This window comes from Cuculus canorus, chromosome 3 (genome assembly GCF_017976375.1).
Source record: "Cuculus canorus isolate bCucCan1 chromosome 3, bCucCan1.pri, whole genome shotgun sequence".
NCBI classification, from domain to species: Eukaryota; Metazoa; Chordata; class Aves; order Cuculiformes; family Cuculidae; genus Cuculus; species Cuculus canorus.
In genome coordinates, this window is record NC_071403.1 from 44,481,291 (window position 1) to 44,500,850 (window position 19,560).

The following is a 19,560-nucleotide window of genomic DNA, read 5'->3' on the forward strand; positions in this document are numbered from 1 at the left end:
TTGAGTGAACAATTGGGGACTACAAGGCAAGCATGAGATCCATCTGTGAAAGGGCAAGAGCTTTTTTGCCCACAGGCTTGCTAACCCAGTGAGGAGTGTTTTAAGTTGCATGTATCAGGGCAGACTGACCATAACCTTAAAAGAAGTGAAAGTGGGAGGATGAGAGAAGAGTGTGGGGAATAGCATAATGCCAAAGGCTTTTGTGCTTGCCCTGTGGAAGCAGCCTGACACCTATATAAGGGAGAGATGACAGGTGGGGAATTCAAAGACTACATGTGGTGGCAGAGCTGTGGCCTCTTGGGGATTATAGAGAGGTGGTGGGACTGCTCACAAAACTGGAGTGCGGCTATGGATAAAGTCTCTATAGGAAAGAGAGGCTAGGAAGCTGAGGTGATGAACATGGTAAATCTGTGAGTTTAGTGGTCCAGTCACTCCTTTAAATTTTCAGTCCCTAAATGGCTTGTTCCTTTCAAAAATTGTGCCTTTCTCCTGTAGATTAGAACAGTATGGTTAGCTTATATAATATTCCTGTCCCCCATAGGCATGCTGTTATTTCAGCAAAGGACTTAAGTGCTTGAGAACCTCTCCTAAGTTTATGTTAACTGTTTATTCTTTCACTTACTGTAATAAGGGGTAGTGCTTTGCCAGTGATAGCCACTGTTTTGTGGTTGGTGCCAGGAGCCTGGCAGTGTAAGTGCTGTGATGTCCATATGTATATAACTTTCTAGACTGCTGTACCAGCATTCTGTCTTATATAAAGTGCTTTATTTATGTTTGAAACACAGTTCTTTAAGAATACTATACAGTGGTCTGTGGAAGGTTATTTATGGGATCTTACTTAACATCCTTTACTGATGCAGTGCCAGCTGGTTTGCAGCGTATCATTTCTCAAAAGGCTTCTAGATCTAAAAAAAAAAGTGGTAATTTCTTTCTTCCAGTTGCCTTGTCTGAGCAATAAGACTAATAATTATCATGCTGATGCATTGAAGTGACTTGATTGTGTTGTCATGCTCTTACCATTTTTGACACCAACTATATATCCTTCAGGTTTGGCCCTAGTGCACTTCATGCAGTACTGAAATCTAGTGCAATTTTAGTTCTGACATTTTCATATGTGAAAACTGTCAGTAAAGCTGAGGATTGCTTCCAGCTCGTATACCAGGGTGTCTGTAAATTCAGAGCTCTTAAGAGCTTTTTACAAAACGCTATTCTAGGCATTATTTTTCTGTCCAGACAATTACTTGTGACCAGGGACAGAAGATGGGGTTGGAGAGATGAAATACAGATTTTTAGCAGTATCGGTAAACAAACAGCAGCAGCTTAGTTATGATATTCGCTTTTTATTTTCTTTAGCATTTCTGTTTGAAGCTCAGAATTATCTGTAAGTATTAACATATAGTAGATAAACTGGATAAAGCATATCTTACTGTTTAAGCTTTGTAATTTTAAGTGTTACTGAAGCTTTCTAGTTTAACCAAACAAATGCAAATCTTGTGTAAGATGACCAAACTATCATGTAAGAGGTAGGGGTTTTGTTTGTTTCAGGAGAACAGCTAGTTTAATGTATAATCCCAACTGACTATCAAAAAGCAAAAAATGGTTGAAAGAAAAGTTAACAACACTTATCTTCATCCTTTGCAGACAGCATAGTGATTGCACGTGTGCACTATAGTTAAGCTACTGAAAAGAATTTTTTTTTTTATACCATTTACTTTTTTTATACCATTTACTTTTTGGAAGAGTTCAGGAAAAATGTAGGTTAATTAAATAACAATTTAAGAAAAATTAATTATGGAAATGCACAAAATACTGTAAGATTTCCAGGACTTGTTTAGGTTTGCGTGCATGTTCTTAAACCTTATTTCTCAAAATTCAGTTTGAAAGAATGTCAGTGTCATCTCTTACTGGAATCAGTGCTTTGTATTTTTGTGCACTCTTCAGTATGAAAAAAAACCCAGCTTGGTGCATTAGGCACAGACAGTGCTTACCAAAATCTGAACAGAAGATCTCTTAAATTATGGAACTTCATTAAGCTGATATCGGGCCAGATCTTGAAAGGTATTCTCAGAATCATGGCACTGAGGCAAAAACGTGATTTTTGCTTAAATTTGTGCTATACTGGACATCATCTCTGCAAGATACTTTAAACCACTATGTCCAGCTCTCCATCACAATGTGCAAGTTCAGTAGCTTGGATCACAAAGTAGTCTTGACAATTTCTGGAGTAATACTGTTCATAAATCCCCCTGTTTTTCACTTCAGTTAATTATACTTGTTATCTTTTTTTGTTTCTTTTTTTTTTTCTTTTTCTTCAAAGTGAAAAGGTGGGTGTTTACTCTTTTTTTTACTCCTCTCTCTTTTTTTCTTTTTTTTTTTTTTTTTTATGAATGAAAAATGTCTTCTTGCTGATCAAAATGCTTGTTATTGGTAGTTTCCCATATGAAACTGAAAACTGCAGTAGAACTTGTTAATGTGAATGTCTTAGTTGATGATTGCTCCTGCATCATTATGTCTTTGTGATAGCAGAGTTGCTAGTGATAGTCAGACCTTTGGGCATTATATTTGATGAAACTAAGGAAATTAAAAATGGAATGTACTTTTCCATTGTGACTTACCTGTTTGTTGCAGCTATAGACTGCTGCAACTATTGACTATATAGTCAAAATCACTCATACAGCTGTGTAAAACATATCTGTTCTCTTACATGTCTACTTTTTGGATTAAAACAAGAATTACAATTTCATGGTATATATTTTGACATATAAGCGAATGCTCAGGTTCTTGTATTTTAAATTCACTGGCATTTTCCAGCCTGCATGTGCTTTTCTTTGAAATAAGTACTCTGAGATGGGACTTCTCTTTAACACTAGGAAAGTGTTGGCTGCGGGAGCTACTTATGAAATGATTCAACTTCATAAAGAGATTGCTATCTTTTATCTGTGAAAACAAATTTTCTGGTGCTATAGATAGCACTATAATGTTGTTGTTGAAGAATACAGCAAAGGATAAGTGAATTGTTTATCTGTTTTATTTCTCTTAATGAACAGGTCTCTAAGTGTTAGATATTTGTAATTAAAACTTTCAAGTATTTATACTTGAATATTTAACTATGGCAGGATCTGAATTTTTTTTATGTCAGGTGCATATTTTTTCTTCTAAATAACTCCTTTTTACTTTTTGGCTGTGAAGCTATTATTTCTCAACTTGTTGTACAAATACATTTAGATTTCTTAACAAAATATATCCTGTCTGTCTGGAAGGCAAAGTTAAGATTTTTTGGGGGGGCGGATGAGGAAATGCAAGTATTGAGAGAGACCTCATGTACCTACAGTATTGTCTGTATGTTAGTGACAACCACCTCTGTACGTCTCAGGGATCCAACTGACTTTTCCCTGTGCTTGATGAAGAGTGGGGCATGTGGCAAAGTGAACTGGCGCTCCAGTCTAGAATTATGATACTAAAGGATGGGGAATATCTAGAAGTTCTGGTGAGACCATATATGTCCCTAAGTTAGGGGTTTGCATCCCCTTTTAGTTAATTCATGTTTTGGGGAGATACTGGGAAACAAAGAGTAAGCTGGATAACTTTGTTCTCATAACTATGCTTAAATTACCGTGTATCAGTAGCAATGAAGTTCTTACTCTTGTATGCCAAACAGCCTGTATAGGGTTCTTTCTTTGTCCTTCACGATTAAAGTAGCACATGATGCTGCATCTTGGGCTGCACTTTGTGTTGATGTAAGCTAGAAGTCCTAGAGAAGGCATGTGCTTGCCTAAATGGAATTTCTCACATTTCTTAAATCAGATTGAACTTTTTAGTGACAAGAAATATCTTCATTTTGTGAGTATGCCCTGTTTTCAGGGCGCTCTGTTTCTGTGTTAGGATCTCTTGGTTGATAACCTCAATAGAACGGTGATACAAATACGCTTTTTAAGCCCATGATGATGATGAGAGTTACTCTCAAATCATTGTTTGGAGGGAAGTATTAAAGTTTTGCAGATTTGAGGATCTTCAAAAGCAGAAGTGGTATTAGGAAAGCTAGTCACTAGTTCTTAAAAGTTATTCTGATATATTGTGGCAGAAGAATTGAAACCAACATAACTTGTGGTCTGCCCCCTTGCCTTACAGGAAGAATGTTTGTATGGAATTTCATTGTTAGGACAGGAAGGACATGGATCTGTTAGAGCAAATCCAGAGGAGGGCCACAAAGATGATCAGAGGGCTCCCATATGAGGACAGCTGAGGGATTTGGGGTTGTTCAGCCTGGAGAAGAGGAGGCTCTGGAGAGATTTTATAGCAGCCTTCCAGTACTTAAAGCAGGCCTACCAGAAAGCTGGAAAGGGGCTCTTAATCAGGGCACGCACTGATAGGACTAGGGGAATGGTTTTGAGCTGAAAAAGGGTAGATTTAAATTAGTTTAGAAAAAAAATTTAGAAGAGATTTTTTTTCCTGTAAAGGTGGTGAGGCACAGGTTGCCCAGAGAAGTTGTGGATGCCCCATCCCAGGAGGTGTTCAAGGCCAGGTTGTGTGGGGCCTTTGAGCAACCTGATTTAGTGGAAGGTGTCCCTGCCCAGGGCAGGGGTTTTGGAACTAGAAGATCTCTAAGGTCTTTTCCAACTCAAAATCTATTTGATTCTATGAATCACATGTGTAATAAAAAAGTGATGCGTGTGCAGTTCTATTATAGTAGGGTCATATATGTGTAAGTGGTGTTCTTTGGTTTTCCATACAATACATAGGAAGTAAACTAAAAAGTTAGCATTTCAGCAAGAATTCCTTCAAAATAAAGCATGTCAGTTGAATCTTATGAAAGAGCTATGCTACTGGAGCAAACTCAAAAATAAACCTATTTCAGAATTACTTTTTTGGAGTATCTTCCATTTGATTTGGCTCTCAGGCAATTCTTCCTCTTCTCTTTGATGCTTATGGAAGATAATACTTCAAATAAAGGCTTTTTTTCTCTACCTGAACTGTTTCATAATGTTGGTACTTTACTGGAACTGTAATGAAATAATATCTTACGGGTATTATTATGGAAATATTAGATGTTCCCAGTTAATGCCTAAAGTACATTGCCCTTATTGATCTGTATCCAAAAGTAGCTCAACAAGATGTTTTTTCTAGTTTGCAGGAAGAACAGGTAGCTGTCTTTGTACAGGAATTAGAGAACAGGAGCAGGAGGATTGTGTTGTGTGATACATGTGTGATAAACTAACACAGTTCTGGATTGCTCTTGAAAATTTCTTAGTTATATACATCCATATGCTACTGCGACCTCTGCCTGATGTGGTTGCATATGCATAATGGCATTAGTTGTTGAGTGGGCTTTTATGGAAAGCAGCCTCTAAACAGCTGATTCACACTCACCTAAAAATATGATGCAAGAAGACGTCTTCTATTTGAAACCTAAGAGCAGTAGTAAAGCTTTCATGCATAAATATTTATTATAAATATTTTTTTTTGTTCCCCAGAAGGAAGTGGGCTTGGTGAGGTGTGTTTTTTGTGCTTCCATCTGCATGTTTTCCCTGAATCGTTTCCTAAAGTAACTTTTGAACTTAATTAGATTTGACAGGAAAGTTATAGTCTAAATTTACTAAGCTTGTACAAATGTAACGGAAACTCATAAGCATACAAGATGGGGAAATCCAAAGTATTACCATAAGGAAGGCAAAAGACGTAACATGAATTCACTGCCTGCCTAATCTGCTTGCTAATCTGCTAGCTCCTCAGCGTGTAGCAACAGTCTACCACAGCGCATGCATTGTACTACCTTGTACAGACACTGGATCCTGAAATGACACTTGCTGCCTTTTTTATTTCCCAGCCAGTGTTAAAGGCACAGGAGCAGGAGGTAAGAGTAGAGCGAGGAGGAGGACATAGTAGGAGATAGCTAGGAGAAACTGTATTGGGGCTGTTAGAAGTATTTTGGTAAGGGAGCAGAGGAGACATGTGTAGCAATATCACAGAGATCTATCTTGCTATGGGGTAGTACAAAGTACAAAATCAATGACAGGATTTTTATCTTTGTACAGTGTCTTGTATAGAATAAGCGGTCCACTTGCAGTGTATGGGCGTCTTATAAATTACTGGTGATGTACATATAAAACAAATAGGAAACTATGAAGAAGTAAGGGAAAATGAAGATACTATGAAGAAATAAGGGAAAACTTTCAATAGTTCCAGTGAAAAGAAGTTTAAGAAGATGCACTCACTTAGGTTGCAGGGTATCTATATAGTCAGTGCAGATGTGACTGTAGTTGCGAGTGCTAGTTTTAATATACGTAATATGGGTAAAAATCACAGTTCTGTCTAAGTGGCACACCTGACTGTATAGGCTGTACAAAGCTGGAATGGACCCTAAAAGCGTATGTGGTTATCTGGCCCACTGTTCAAGTTCATGCTGCCAACCACGAACATACACCTAATTAAAGTAATTAAAGTAATGCAAGCACACTTATTTGTGCTGTGAGTGCATCTTCATTTTGCTGTACAACACAGCATCTTCATTTTGCTGTACAACTATCCTGCTGGGGTAAACACTATTCTGGAAAGCCTGCATTGAGCTTTCAGTGTTCCGAATGCAATGGAAGTTCACTCTGAGCAAAATATTGTCACTGTGCTAGTCTTGGAAGCTGGCATATAGGTAGAGTTTTTCACTTTGGACTGCAAAGTTATGAGAGCTATCATTAACTTATCTATCATTCTCAGTCCTGAGACTGTACATTGTTTTTTTTTATTTTCACTAATTATTTTTATATTAAAAAAAAAGTCCCAGATAGTCTGTGGAACTTCAACTAAGTTGAAGTACTCTTTAATTCTATACTGATTCTGACGTTCTGCAAACAAGAGTCCATACAGCAAACACCAATTTGTCCTACGTTTATAAATTGATGAAAAAGTATTTTCTAGGTTTTTGTTTATGTAAATCTGAAATTATTCCTTTAATCTTAGTTTTCAGTTATAAGCATCTGTTTTTCAAGAGTTAGTAGAGGGCTAATGTGGTAAGGAAGGCTACCCATGTTACTTAGAAACAGGATTTGTTTCCTTACCTTCTTATGAACAAATGTGGGAGGATAAAAATGCTGAGGTGGTCTTTTGCTCATCTCTCCCGCAAAATAAGTTGTTTATTTTAGATCTGGGGTACTAGGAATAAGTTAAGAGGGTTGTTGCTATGGCATAGCCATTGTGCTGATACCACTCTGCTCATTTATGAAGGAAATAACATCTACATGTTAAACAAACTGACCCTGCTGGCTCCAGTGTTTGCTATTTTACCTGCATTGGTTTGAATATATAGTGCTTTCAGTGTAGCTGATCTGATAATGAACCATTCTTATTAAGTATTGGCCTTTCCCCAACAGAAGCAAGGCAGAGAGACCTCTGTGGTGGTTACAGAAGTAAAGCATATAGTTTACCCCTATGAGAAAATTCAAGCTGTAGAAAATTGGATTACAGTTGCCACCCCACAAAACATGCTGTGCTTTGACACCTATGGACTTGTCTAAGCTTTGACACCTATGGACTTTTCTATAGAACCCCCCCAAAAAACCCAAATCTTTCTTTAGTGTCATCATATGGCATTTTCTTAATTTGTTATTATCTGAAAGTTCTATTTTTGAGTCCTTTTTTCATTACTCAGATTTCTTGTACTTATACTTTTATCCCATCTGCTCTTATATGTCTCTTATCTTTGCTTTTAACTACATTCACGGACATTACATCTAATGGGGAGTAGCTGGGAGAAGTACAGCACTTTAGAAATCTAATTTCTAACCAATTGTATCAACCAAGCCTGGAAAGAAAAAATTATTTTTTTGAAATATGAATTAATTGAATTAACTGTATAATGCAACTGATCTCAGTAGTGCAAATTCATTATTGAATTATAATATTAAATTCTGTTTTACAGGAACTCAATCTCACATTTGATATTGGGAATGATCAATATCTCTAAATGAATGTGTAATTTTCAGTAAATAAAGACCCCATAGTGCCAAAAACTGAGAAAAGTCATGAATTGTGCTGATGTCTTTTCAGGGATAAAATTTCCCAGTTGTAAAAAAGCATAAAAAGACTATTCTAGCCTATATTTTGTTCTGTTTTAATAATGTTCCAATGGTCACTCTTTGGTGCCAACTTTTGATCTCAGTTGCTGCAACAGGAGACAAAGATGGTTTTGCCCAGTGGGATTTAATTTATGCAAATCAGCAGATGGCTTTGCAGGAATATGATTTGTTATGTTTCCTGAGTGGATGAGTTTGCTCTTTTAAATACCCTGGCAGCAACACATTTGTCAATATCTTGCATTATATTTTTGAAGTGGCCTTTCAATTACTTCAATTGTGGTTTGTTTTTGGTTTCTTCCCTCCTCAATAGATTTTGGGACTTTTCCAAGCGTAACTCTTTGCTGGAAACAGTTGAGCATCACACAGAATTTACATGTGGACTGGATTTAAGTCTTCACAACCGTGGTCAGGTAAGAGCTGGGATGACTTTACTTTTCACTTGCCTGTTACAGGCAGTGTGGTCATGGCTGGACTGCAGGACACGGATCCTGAATAAGAGCCACCAGATTGCAGAAAGCTTCTGGAAATGAGTCTGGCTTAATGCTTATTAAATAAACCTCACTTCAAATCCATTTTTATTTATAAAGCAGTTGCTTGCATTGGACAGGAGAGGATGGTGGGACAGACAGAACTGCAAAATCAGATAGCTGAAAGCCACAGTGTGCTCAGGGAAAATGAAGTAGTTCTGTTTCAGAAGGAAGAGTAATAGAGAAGGGCCTAGAGTACCAAGCTGAGATACAGAGCTTTCTTCCATCTGCATAAAATGTTAAGTTAAACATCAGTAGTGTCACACATGATATCTAAACCGGGTTTGTCATAATGTTTGGAGCACTAAAAGAGGCTTAATATGTAGTTAGAATTCTAAAACCGTCAACTATTGACGTGAATGAGTGGAACCCATTTTAATTGTGTAATGGTTGTGGTAGGATTCTCCTCTGCTTCTGTTGCTACAATTTTTTCTGTTCTGTAAACAGGGCTGTTGTTTGTAGTATGAACTGTTTTTCAGGCAAGAAAGACAGAAAGCTAAAGGTAATTGTTTGTTTTAAAAGGGGAAAGCCTATAGTTTTCACACAGAAATCACTGTCACTGAGTTAACTGTAACTAATACACTATTAGTGCCACAGATATAATTTCGATCTAGATTCCTTTCTAATTCACAATGAAATTATTTTTTTACCACAGATGAAAATTATTCGTAACATCTGTGATGAAATTCTGATAGGACAAAGCAAATAAAACCATCATAATACTAGTGTAAGGACACAGGAGGAAGGTGTAAGTTTGGCAAAATACTTGGCTTAATGTATGTGGAATCATTCTGGCCAAATGCTAGCTTGAAGAGTTTCCTGCCTGGTTTCTTGTTCCCTTAATTCTATTGTCTCAAAGGTGCAGCAGCTACTGTTCATGAGGCCGTGCTGTGAACCACATAGGAGAATTTGTAAGGCTGAAAAAAATCTCTCAAATTTCAGACTATTTTTCATTGGGGTAGGTCAAGAATACCTTAAAGGCCAGTTGCTTGGAATTAAAACTTCATCCCAAGTAACTGCATAGGTACAATTCTGGCTGAATTAGGTCCAGTGAGAACAGCAAGCATAGCATGGTACATTAGAACCTTATCGTGGTGCATCACCACATGCCTTGAGCCCAGTTCAGTTTTCCATGAGGCTAGCGTGGGTTTTGTCATCTGAATGAGGGGAGAAGATTTTTCTTTGTTTTGTACAGAAGATATGATTCCATTTTGATTATAAGCCAGTTGCAAAGAGCCCTGTGTGTTACGGAACGGGTCTCAGTGGATAGTGTTTCTGACTGACAGGTTAGATCTGACTTCTTTTTATATGATTTTTCAGTCAGACTTGCCATAGCTGCTATGTGGATATCCTTTCTTTCGTAACTGCAATGTATGGAATAGCCATCTTGGAACAAGGCCAACTAAATGCTTATTGATGATATATAATGAATTGAAAGCAAACTACATTAGGGCATTTGTGCATCCAGGTATTTTTTTCCACACAGAAATTCTGCAAGTCCACTTAATGCACAAAAACTGTAAATCTGGAGTGCATATCCATATATACTGCATGCCAATGTGCCTGCCAGACATAAGTTTGGCATCTGCACTAGCTTTAATATTCCTTTGTTTTCTTTTCTTTTGAGTTGGTTTAATGTATTGTGCAGGTTGGGTATCACAGCAGTGCAAAATGTAAACATTCTGGGTTTTTTAAAAGAAATTCAAAAACCTGTGACTGAATTAAACTCTAACTACAAGGTAAAGAATGAACACTTGCTGTCCAGTTGCTTCCCGTATGAATGCTTGCAGCCTTTCCCTAGCTTCTACATCTATCCACCAAAGATTTTTTGCTTAAATTTTATGGGGCTGTTCCCAGTATGTAGGTTGCCTTCATGTCTGCTCTTTATCAAGGCCTCTTAACGTGCCCCACTCATTGTTGTTATTCATGCATTTGTTTGATTTGTGATTTTCACTGTACGCTTAATGAGGAGTTACGACTTGAGATTTGAACTGCTTCTCTCCTTGATGCATGCAGAGTATTTTATTCATAATGGACAAGCTATTCATTTATAGTCAAATTAAGTACCATTCTGGTCATAAACCTTTGCTTTCATTCTTAATGTTATTTTTATTGTCTAGCCAGATATTTTCTTTGATTGTGCCCAGTGAACCTCAGTATTTTTGAAGTAGATTTTTTTTACATGTCAAGAAAAAAAACAGTCTGTATTTCTGAAAAAGTATTCAAAATAGATACTGTGATTAAGTACCTGATCTAAGAATTACGAGATGTTCCTGTGGAACTGATTGAGTTTTGAACAGAATCCACAGGCAGAGGGTAGGTATGTGCAGGCAAGCTGGTTCTTGTTCAGTACCCTGCTAAGCAGAAGCAACATGTGAGAGAGAGGTATGATTGTAAGGAATGGGTCCCAGGTTGTAAAGGTAAGTGTTAGCTAGATGCAAGAGAAAACATCTCTGTGCTTAATTAAGATTCCAATGTCTGTTCTGGGGTAGCTGCCTCGACATAAACTAAGCCTTTGTTGAAAGCTTTGCATTTTAATAAAATCAACTGTGCTTTCATTTGTGGGGGTTTTTTTACCCACCACAATGTTGGCGTCAGGTTCATAGCAATTTCAGACAACTAACAGAATTTCAGGTGCATAGAAAAATGTGGGTTTACACTGCAAAGCATTAACAGAAATGGTTCTGATGATATTGAGGTTGTTTCTCTGCTATAATGCAAGTGTTCATGTGAGAGCTTGCAAGGCAGCGTCTTGAGAAGAAAACATTCCCAGCTTCAGCTTTCAGCCAAAGTAGCGCAAGAACAGTGACAAGCACTGAAAATATTTAAGATTTGTAATAGTGTACGTTATTAATAACTGAACAAATACATGTATCTTGTCAGCAGTTTAAAGTTCATACATTTTTTTTAAACCATGATATTTCTTTCCAAAGTCTGGGGATAAGGAAAACAATTAAAGTTTGCTCCTTTCTATATAAACTAGATAGGCATAGGATATATATAGACTATATGAAAATGGTAATTGTCTGTATACTGTTCCTTGCTGGGGGCTGATAATGCTAGAATATATGTTGGAATTGTAGTCTGTAACTCATTGGATTTCTTACTTCTCTCTTGATATTTATTTTCTCTGTATGTGATCTGTGAATGTTTCGGTGAATTAAAATGTAATACTCATTTAAGCCTAGGTCTTACTGGAATTTTTCTGTGCTTGTCTACAGCATGTAAGCATGAACCTAACTTCTTTTGGTAGTATTTGTGCAGCTTTGTTTAAAAGCAGCCTTTTTCTTCTGTTGCAGGTTGAATGTGATGTTGAAATCATGAATTAATTTTAACTGCCTTTTAGACAATCCATCAGTTTTTATCCATCAGATAAAAAGTATAGATACTGTGACGTTCATTGCTTTTTGTCTTGATTCTGAAATGCTTTCATTAAGTATATAAAGAATAGAAAATGCGTATGTACCATAAACTGTTTTAAATCATGGACAAAAAACCCTCAACTCTTTCTGTTGTATTCCTAAACCTATATTTTGCTTAATGCAAATATAAGAAAAACTGAAGCTCTGAATTTTGTCTGAAAACCTTTCTTAGCCTATACATCACATCTGTTCTGTAAAGCAGCCAGTGGAAAGTATAAATTAATGCTTTCAATTGAGCCAGACTTTCTATCTTGCTGCTGAGAACAGGATTAAGTATTTAATGGGAGCAGGGGAGGAATCTTTCAATTTCTCTGTACTTTTGCACTATGAACAATGACGTTCCTAAATTGCAAAGATATGTGATTTTCAAAAGAAATGATGGCAAGTTGTGCAGTGATTTAGAATACTTGATATGTGAAGAGCACATTGTACATCTGTGACATGACAAATCAGAACAGGCCTTCAATGATGCACAATACTGAGGTGCTCCCTTTGGAAATTAAAATTCTGCAGCAAATGAGAGTGAACCAAATGTCATTTCTCTAGTCCAAAGTCAAAGAATAGAGTCATGAAAAGGTTTGGATTGGAAGGGACCTATAAAGGCCATCGGTTATCTGAATGCATGTTAAAGTCTAGATTTTAGAATAACTTATGGACAACACAAACAGTGATGATTTTCTTTTACTGTGGTTGTGTGTGTTTGGATGGTAATTGTAACTACAAATGGGCAGCTGGCTCTCTAAATAGCTGTTTGTGTCAAAGTGGTTTGGGAGAGAAACTTGTTTTCTGTAGCCTCTCTGCACTGAAAATATTCCACCCCAGGGTAGGTTAGTTCACATAAAACTGGTTTCTCTTATTTCTTCAAAGCACCTGGAGCTCTGGGGTGTATCGATACAAGAAAGGGCATGGCCACAATTCTTCTATATTGCATTTGGAGATGGTGATGAGTGATGCGGCAATACACTTACATGATAACAAGTAATACTGAAGTCTAGTTCTAAATTCTTCTGGCTTTATGGAGAAATTTTTGATCATCTGTTAAGTTTCGATGTACAGGTTTGTTCTGCTACCTGTTTTCTGTGTGCAACTTTTGCAGTGTGCCACACTAGCTATGCCAACACGGCAAGCAGGAGAATGGACAGGAAAGTGGCTGCTGAAATTGGCTTAACCAGCATAGCCAAATAGAAACGCAGAAGATGTCTTTATTGAGGCTGTTGTGCCATGTATTTTGCTGTTCATTTATATTAATTGTACCCCCTCAACATGCCCAGAAATGTTGACTGTTTTATATAAAAGTGGAGTTACATCTTGTGGAAATGTACAGAAAAGCAGAGACTTTTCTGCTTTTTTCTTCTGATTGCTTGCTCTTATCTTTTACACTCAATTGCCAAGGAATTGATAGCTTCCAGCCAGCTGTTGTGGCTATCATACTGCTATAATTATATCACTATCTGTACTTCTTTTTAATCTCTCCTTATGGTCCTTCTCCAGCATGCTACTAAAGTTATGTAGTAAGTGATCCTTTGAGATAAAAAGATCCGACAGCATCTGTTCTTTTACTTAATTTCAGAGTGGATTTTTGCATGGAAAGATCAGATTTAATCAGCTGCAAATGTTAAAGCAAATTGAACTCGTTTACAGTGTTGGAGGAGGGAAAGGAAGGTGACTTTCCTTACTGGTGTCTATTATGTCTTTCCCAAAATGTTAAAATTAAGCTTTCACTGCTTAAGTCTAAGCTAGCCGTTCATGTATAAAGGTTCTTCAACATTATCAGCTGAAGTTTCGTGCTAAGGTGTTTGGAAAGGTTGTTATCAGGCACTGCAATTCTGTAAAACCTGCAATGTCAACATATTGAGGACAATGGAATTTAATTTTGATTCTGGGAAGGGGTGGGAGACACCAGTTTTTCTCAATAAATGCATTGTGTGTTGTATCTGATTGAGTGGCTTACAAATAATTGATACTTTTGTGACCCCCATCTTTTACTCGGTGTTTTGTTTCTTTTCTACATAATCAATAAATCTGTTTAAGAAGTCCCACTGAAACTCAATGGAAGACAACAGAATTTTGCAGCTGTTAACAAAAAACATTGTCTTATGATTATATCCCAAAAGGAATGAGCTTCACTTGACTCTGAGCTCAAGGAAGGGTTTGAAGATTGGATAGGGGCATTTGAAAACACAGTTTCACTGTAAATTGACTGTATTTGGGGCCACCAAGGTTAGTACTAACACAGAAAGGCATTTTGCAGTTCCAGTGTATCTTCTACAGAACTTAAGATAGACCTGACTGATTAAAAAGTCCTTGAAAGACTAGAGAGATGTCTTTCCCCTTGCCTGTAGAGAAAAGTTGAATTACTACAAATTCTATTGAAATTTGAAGGATTTCTCTCTAACCTGTAAATCACATCTCAATTTCCTTTACGTCTTACTGATGAAATGCATGCTCAGCTCAGAAGCCGTGTATTTAGAAACGTGTAGCACAACTACCAAGGCATCTTTGATGAGTAGCAAATGTAGCACCTTGCTTTTGTCCACTTAATCTCCATCCCACAGGCCTACAGATGATGCTCAGGACTCCTCAAAAATGTGTAATAATGGTATAAAGAGACCATTAAATCTGTATGAAAAGACATAGAGGATAGGAAACTAAAAGAGGAAGGGAAACAACATTAATGGAAGCAGAGAACCGAATGCATTTTCTGCTGTCTCTTCTAGAGAAAAAAGACAGGTCTTATTAGTTTTATTTGAAAATGGGATGAGGTAGAGAAAAGATGAGAGGAGAAATGGGTCACTCTCAGACACATTTGCGTATTATGCTATGATTTATTATGAGCACTCTGGAACCTGAGTGGCACCAAGATACTTCTGGAAATACTTATCTAGAGAGGGCTGTACTTTCTTCTGATTTAATCCCTTCATGGAGAGGTTACTGAAATCAATGTTTATGGTTGCTGTTTTGAATGTATCTAATCTTGGTTAGGGCTTTGAGGCTTGTTATGCCATCAAATATTGAAAAAACCAAAAGTTAGTAGCTAACTTAGGAGATTTCTTTCCTTTTCTTGTTTCTTCTGAACATTAAAGAGCCACAATATCATGCAGGTAATTGCACTAGACTGAATGGATTGCCCTCCAGTGCTGGAGAAGGTCTAAGTCTGTTGCAAAGCAAGCTGATCGTGATGAATAGGAATCAGAGGGACTGTCAGAGGAGTAAATCAGGTAGTGAGTCAATGGAAATGACTTCGATAAATGAATGGATGCCGTTATTAAATCAGTTGGTTGGGAACACTGTTATACTCTGGGAGAAGGATAAACACTTCAATAAAATACAGGATAGCTGTTTCATTTAAGTTGAATTATGTTTTTTCTAGTCAAGCAATCAGCTTGCTTTGACTGCAGGTTTTGGGTTGTTTGCTTGCTTTTTTGCTTAACTTGTAGGGAAATACAGTGGTCCTCATTTTATGTGCTTCACATTGACTTGCTTAAATCTCTACTGGCAGATAATTTGGCATATTTATTCTGCAGCAATAACAGTACAATACCCATAGCATATATACTAGTACTGCTACTTTGCTACTGAAATAAAAGGATTAGACACAAGATGTAAATGTCACTTCATCATACAGCTTTGGTAACAATTCATAACTGGCAATTTTTGAGATTTTTTTATTTGCATTTTTTCTTGTTATAACTTAGCTGTCAGTGTAAGGCAGAAGATTCTTGGTTTGCAATTAAGCTCAAGTTATTCTCCTTTTCTCTGCAATTAGAAGTTGCCATAGGGGAACTTTATTTTATAGTTACAAGAGAAATTCAGTATTCATAAATGATAATGAAAATCGCATAGCATATGGGTGTCCAATATATTTGATAGTATAAGGATATTATAATTCATACAGTTCTTTGCAACTGAAATATTCAGCATTCTACTCTGCATGCTAGCTAAAAAAAAAAAAAGGGTTAATCATGCACCCTCTAAATACTGAAATTGGTGAGATTTGTTTCAATCTGAGAGTAAAATTTGTCCCCAAGACAGTGAAGACATTTTCACCGAAAGACAAACCTCCAAGCTTTCATGTTCCTAATGGCAAGGACTTTTATTAGACTTGTCCTTCATCCTACCACAGAAGGATTTTCTCTGCCTATCAGTAGCATAATCTTATTGATCAAAATATAAAATCAAGGAAGTTACAGGGTTTTTTAATGCCATATTTATTTACTCTGGTGTATTTACTGGATCAGCCCTCATCCCCATGAAACTCCTGCTGCTATTTTAATATTTGAGTTAAATAGCATTTATTTTATAAAAAGAAATAGCTGAAGTGCTTTAAAGTGTGTATTAAAAATGTTCATATGTCACATGAGAACTGACAATTCTGAAGACTTTTAAAGCACTTATATTCAATATCCTATGTTCCTCTTTTCTAGGGAAAGGCATACAATGGTCATAAGACCATTGTATAAGACAGGCTGTAAGAATAAAGGTAAAATGAAGGGAGAAGACGTTTTGTAAACTGATGCAGTAGCTGCATAATCAGGCGCTTCTCTTTATCCCAGGGTTCACTTCAGTCATTTGTAATTGAGGCAGTGATAATCTATGATCTGCTGCAAAGGGGCATGTAGCAGCTGTCCATCGGCTAATGCTGGCTGTTGTGCAGTTAGCTTAGAGTTGTCCCCTTTCTCTTACACTCATGGCTGTATTTGAGGGAAAATATTATGGAGAAATGCAAATGCTATTGCTTTTCGTAATGCTGTTCTATGCTGTAGTGTCCCAGTTTCCCATAGATACCTGTTTTCTGTTCTTTGCATGTGTATTTTCACCATGCTTTCTGATATTTGCAGAGTTCCTGCTGCACAGGAGAACTTGATACACTGTTATTTGATGTAGCTTTATTTTCCTTTTGTTTGCTGGTTATGTTTTCATCTTTCATGGGCTATCATTAAGTCAATGATTTGAGCAAATTACCACAAGCGATCCTTTTCAAACTCCCTTTTAATGTCTCCTGTTTGGTTTTAGTGTTGCTAGATTAAATGGTTCTGTTACTATGTTTGTTCGGAGGCTACTTCAAGGATGCTAATTAAATTGATAGCAGGTGGGAATTCCCATGGGATTTTTTCCAAATGTTATCTCTGTTTTTTGTTTCTTTATGAAAGTAGAAAGTGTTGCCTATAGAAATACAGATACTGATCCAGAGCTGTAGAGTATATTAAAAAACTTGTGTTTTATACGATTGCCAGTTTCTACACAGCATTTGGTGGAGAACTCAATTTTTCTTTTTGGTGTGATTTGGAGGACTGCAATGCAGCATAACATATTACACAAAGCTCTGTTATGTTGTATGAATAGACAAACGTTATCAGGAGAATTTTTTATCCATTTAGATGTATATGGAAAGCACTTCAAATAACTGAGTAGAACAAGCTAAGGAAGCAATAAAAATGAATAATAGTGCAGTATAGTAAACACAAAACGAGCTAATTATAGTCTGAAATAAAATATTTAAGTTGGATTTCCAAATTTTTAGTGTGCAGCTGTTTGTTCTGGCTCCAGAAGAGAACAGGAATTGCAGTCTGTAGCAGAAGGAAGCTTGTTGTGCAGAGGATCCAATACTGTATCCTTTGTGATCTCGACTGGAAATGACATTGTAAAGATAATGCAAGATGGATTCAGCCAGATTTACTGCCATATATTTATGGACCTCAGCAGCTTTTTCTCTTTAGCTGTCCTCCTTCTTTCCTTTGCCTTAGTTTTTGTCCTCCACAATATTTTATGACTATATATTATAGGTCATCTGCTTGAGTAATTACCAGTGTGGTTAACCCCTTCAGTTTGTTACAGATTTTAAAGTGCATTATCAAATAATTTTCAAACCTAAAGCATTCTATAGTCTTCTTCTGTGGAATCTTGTTATTTATTAAAATCCTTTAATGCAGTAGAATTAGGTTAATGTTAACAGAATTCTGGTGTTGTGATTTTGGGGGTTTTGAGTAGAGAACTACAGTAGAGCTTGGGAACTGATATTCAAGAAACCTTCAGTTATATTGGAATCAGTTGCTGTTTGTATAAGATGCCATTGGCACAAGTGGCATCACTTCTCATGAGACTAGTGGGGTCTAGGTAGTGCTTGAAGCAACACCACCACACCCAATTCTCAATGCTCAGCACATAGATCTCTCTTCTCTCAACAGAAGACAACCCAGTGATATCATAACTTACCAATGTGAGACTCAAGTTCTGGCTTAATTCTTCAAGAAACTTCATGCACCGTTTTGGTCTACTACTTTGTTTTTCCACTCCTCGGCTCTCTGTTACAAAATTACATATAATAATTTTCCCTACCTGCATGTATAAGAGAGTTGGTCAGATTTGATCATTAAGCATTTAGATATAAAGGGTCCTGAGACTCTGCAAAGAGAAGAAAGGGGACAAGATCTGGACTTCAGTGTGTCCTTCCTTCATATCATTCTCAGTTACTTTCTTTAGCCTATTTGGAACAATCAATTGGAATACAAAGGTTTCTCCCCTTTCCTCATGGGAAGTATGAAAAATAAGAATTTGTTACTTTTCATGCACCTCATTAAAGTTAAGACAAAATTAAAAAAACTGAAGCCAACTGCATTTTTATATAATTTTGAAGTATTGTAAATCAGAGTACCAACCAACATTAACTCCACCATACGCATTAATTTCTTCTACTTTCCTTCTGTTTTTTGTAAAAATAACACATATGAAGGATCTAAATATGTTTCCTTCTTTCATTTGTTTTTTGCTTTTAGGTGGTGGACTGTGCTTGGGATGAACTAGTCAAGATCTATACTCCACCATGTCTGGCAGCTCCTGTCTAGAGAAAAAGTGAAGATGATCTGACACGCCAGGAACCTTTCTGTCTTCTCCCACAACCAGATTTTTGCTCAACTGTTGACTGAATCACTAATTTTAGTGTCTCTTTCTAAGAAAAACTCTGCTTGAGTGGAGGGTTGTGCACCTAAGCACATGAAGGTGTTAGGGCTTGGTTTACTGTACAGATAGTACTTGAGTCAGCAAAATGTTCAACATCTACTGAACAACTCAAGAGTGGCTGTGGCAGACAGGAGCTGGTGTCTTTGGAGTAGAATCGCCAATGCAGTTTTGTGATCTGGCTGGCTAATGATGAGAGCAGAGGCCTGAATCTTCTTGATCCTTATAAAGAATAAAAGAATAAAAAACAAAAGGCTTTGTATTTTGAGACAACGTCAATGTAGAAAAGAAAAGAAAAAAGAAAAGAAAAGAAAAGAAAAGAAAAGAAAAGAAAAGAAAAGAAAAGAAGAGAAGAGAAGAGAAAAGAAAAGAAAAGAAAAGAAAAGAAAAGAAAAGAAAAGAAAAGAAAAGAAAAGAAAAGAAAAGAAAAGAAAAGAAAAGAAAAGAAAAGAAAAAAGAAAAGAAAAGAAAAGAAGTGACTTTTCACTGTAAAGTACTGTAAAGAACTGAGGTTTGTATCACTAAGATGCATTTATATTTGTATGTTTTGCTGTGACTCATATCTCATTATTTAAATAATTCTGTAGACAG

The 19,560-nt window shown here is 36.7% G+C and overlaps 1 protein-coding gene across 1 annotated transcript in view; it reads left to right on the forward strand.

The window, feature by feature from the left end:
• The window catches only part of PEX7 (peroxisomal biogenesis factor 7), a 42,926-nt gene extending 23,673 nt beyond the window's left edge, over positions 1–19,253 (forward strand). Inside the window, exons 9-10 of the mRNA XM_054063682.1 lie at positions 8,377–8,476; positions 18,789–19,253. Coding sequence (XP_053919657.1) covers positions 8,377–8,476; positions 18,789–18,857 — 169 coding nt within the window. The 3' untranslated portion in view covers positions 18,858–19,253. The remainder of the gene's footprint in view (positions 1–8,376; positions 8,477–18,788) is intronic.
• The last annotated feature ends 307 nt before the right edge of the window (positions 19,254–19,560 follow it).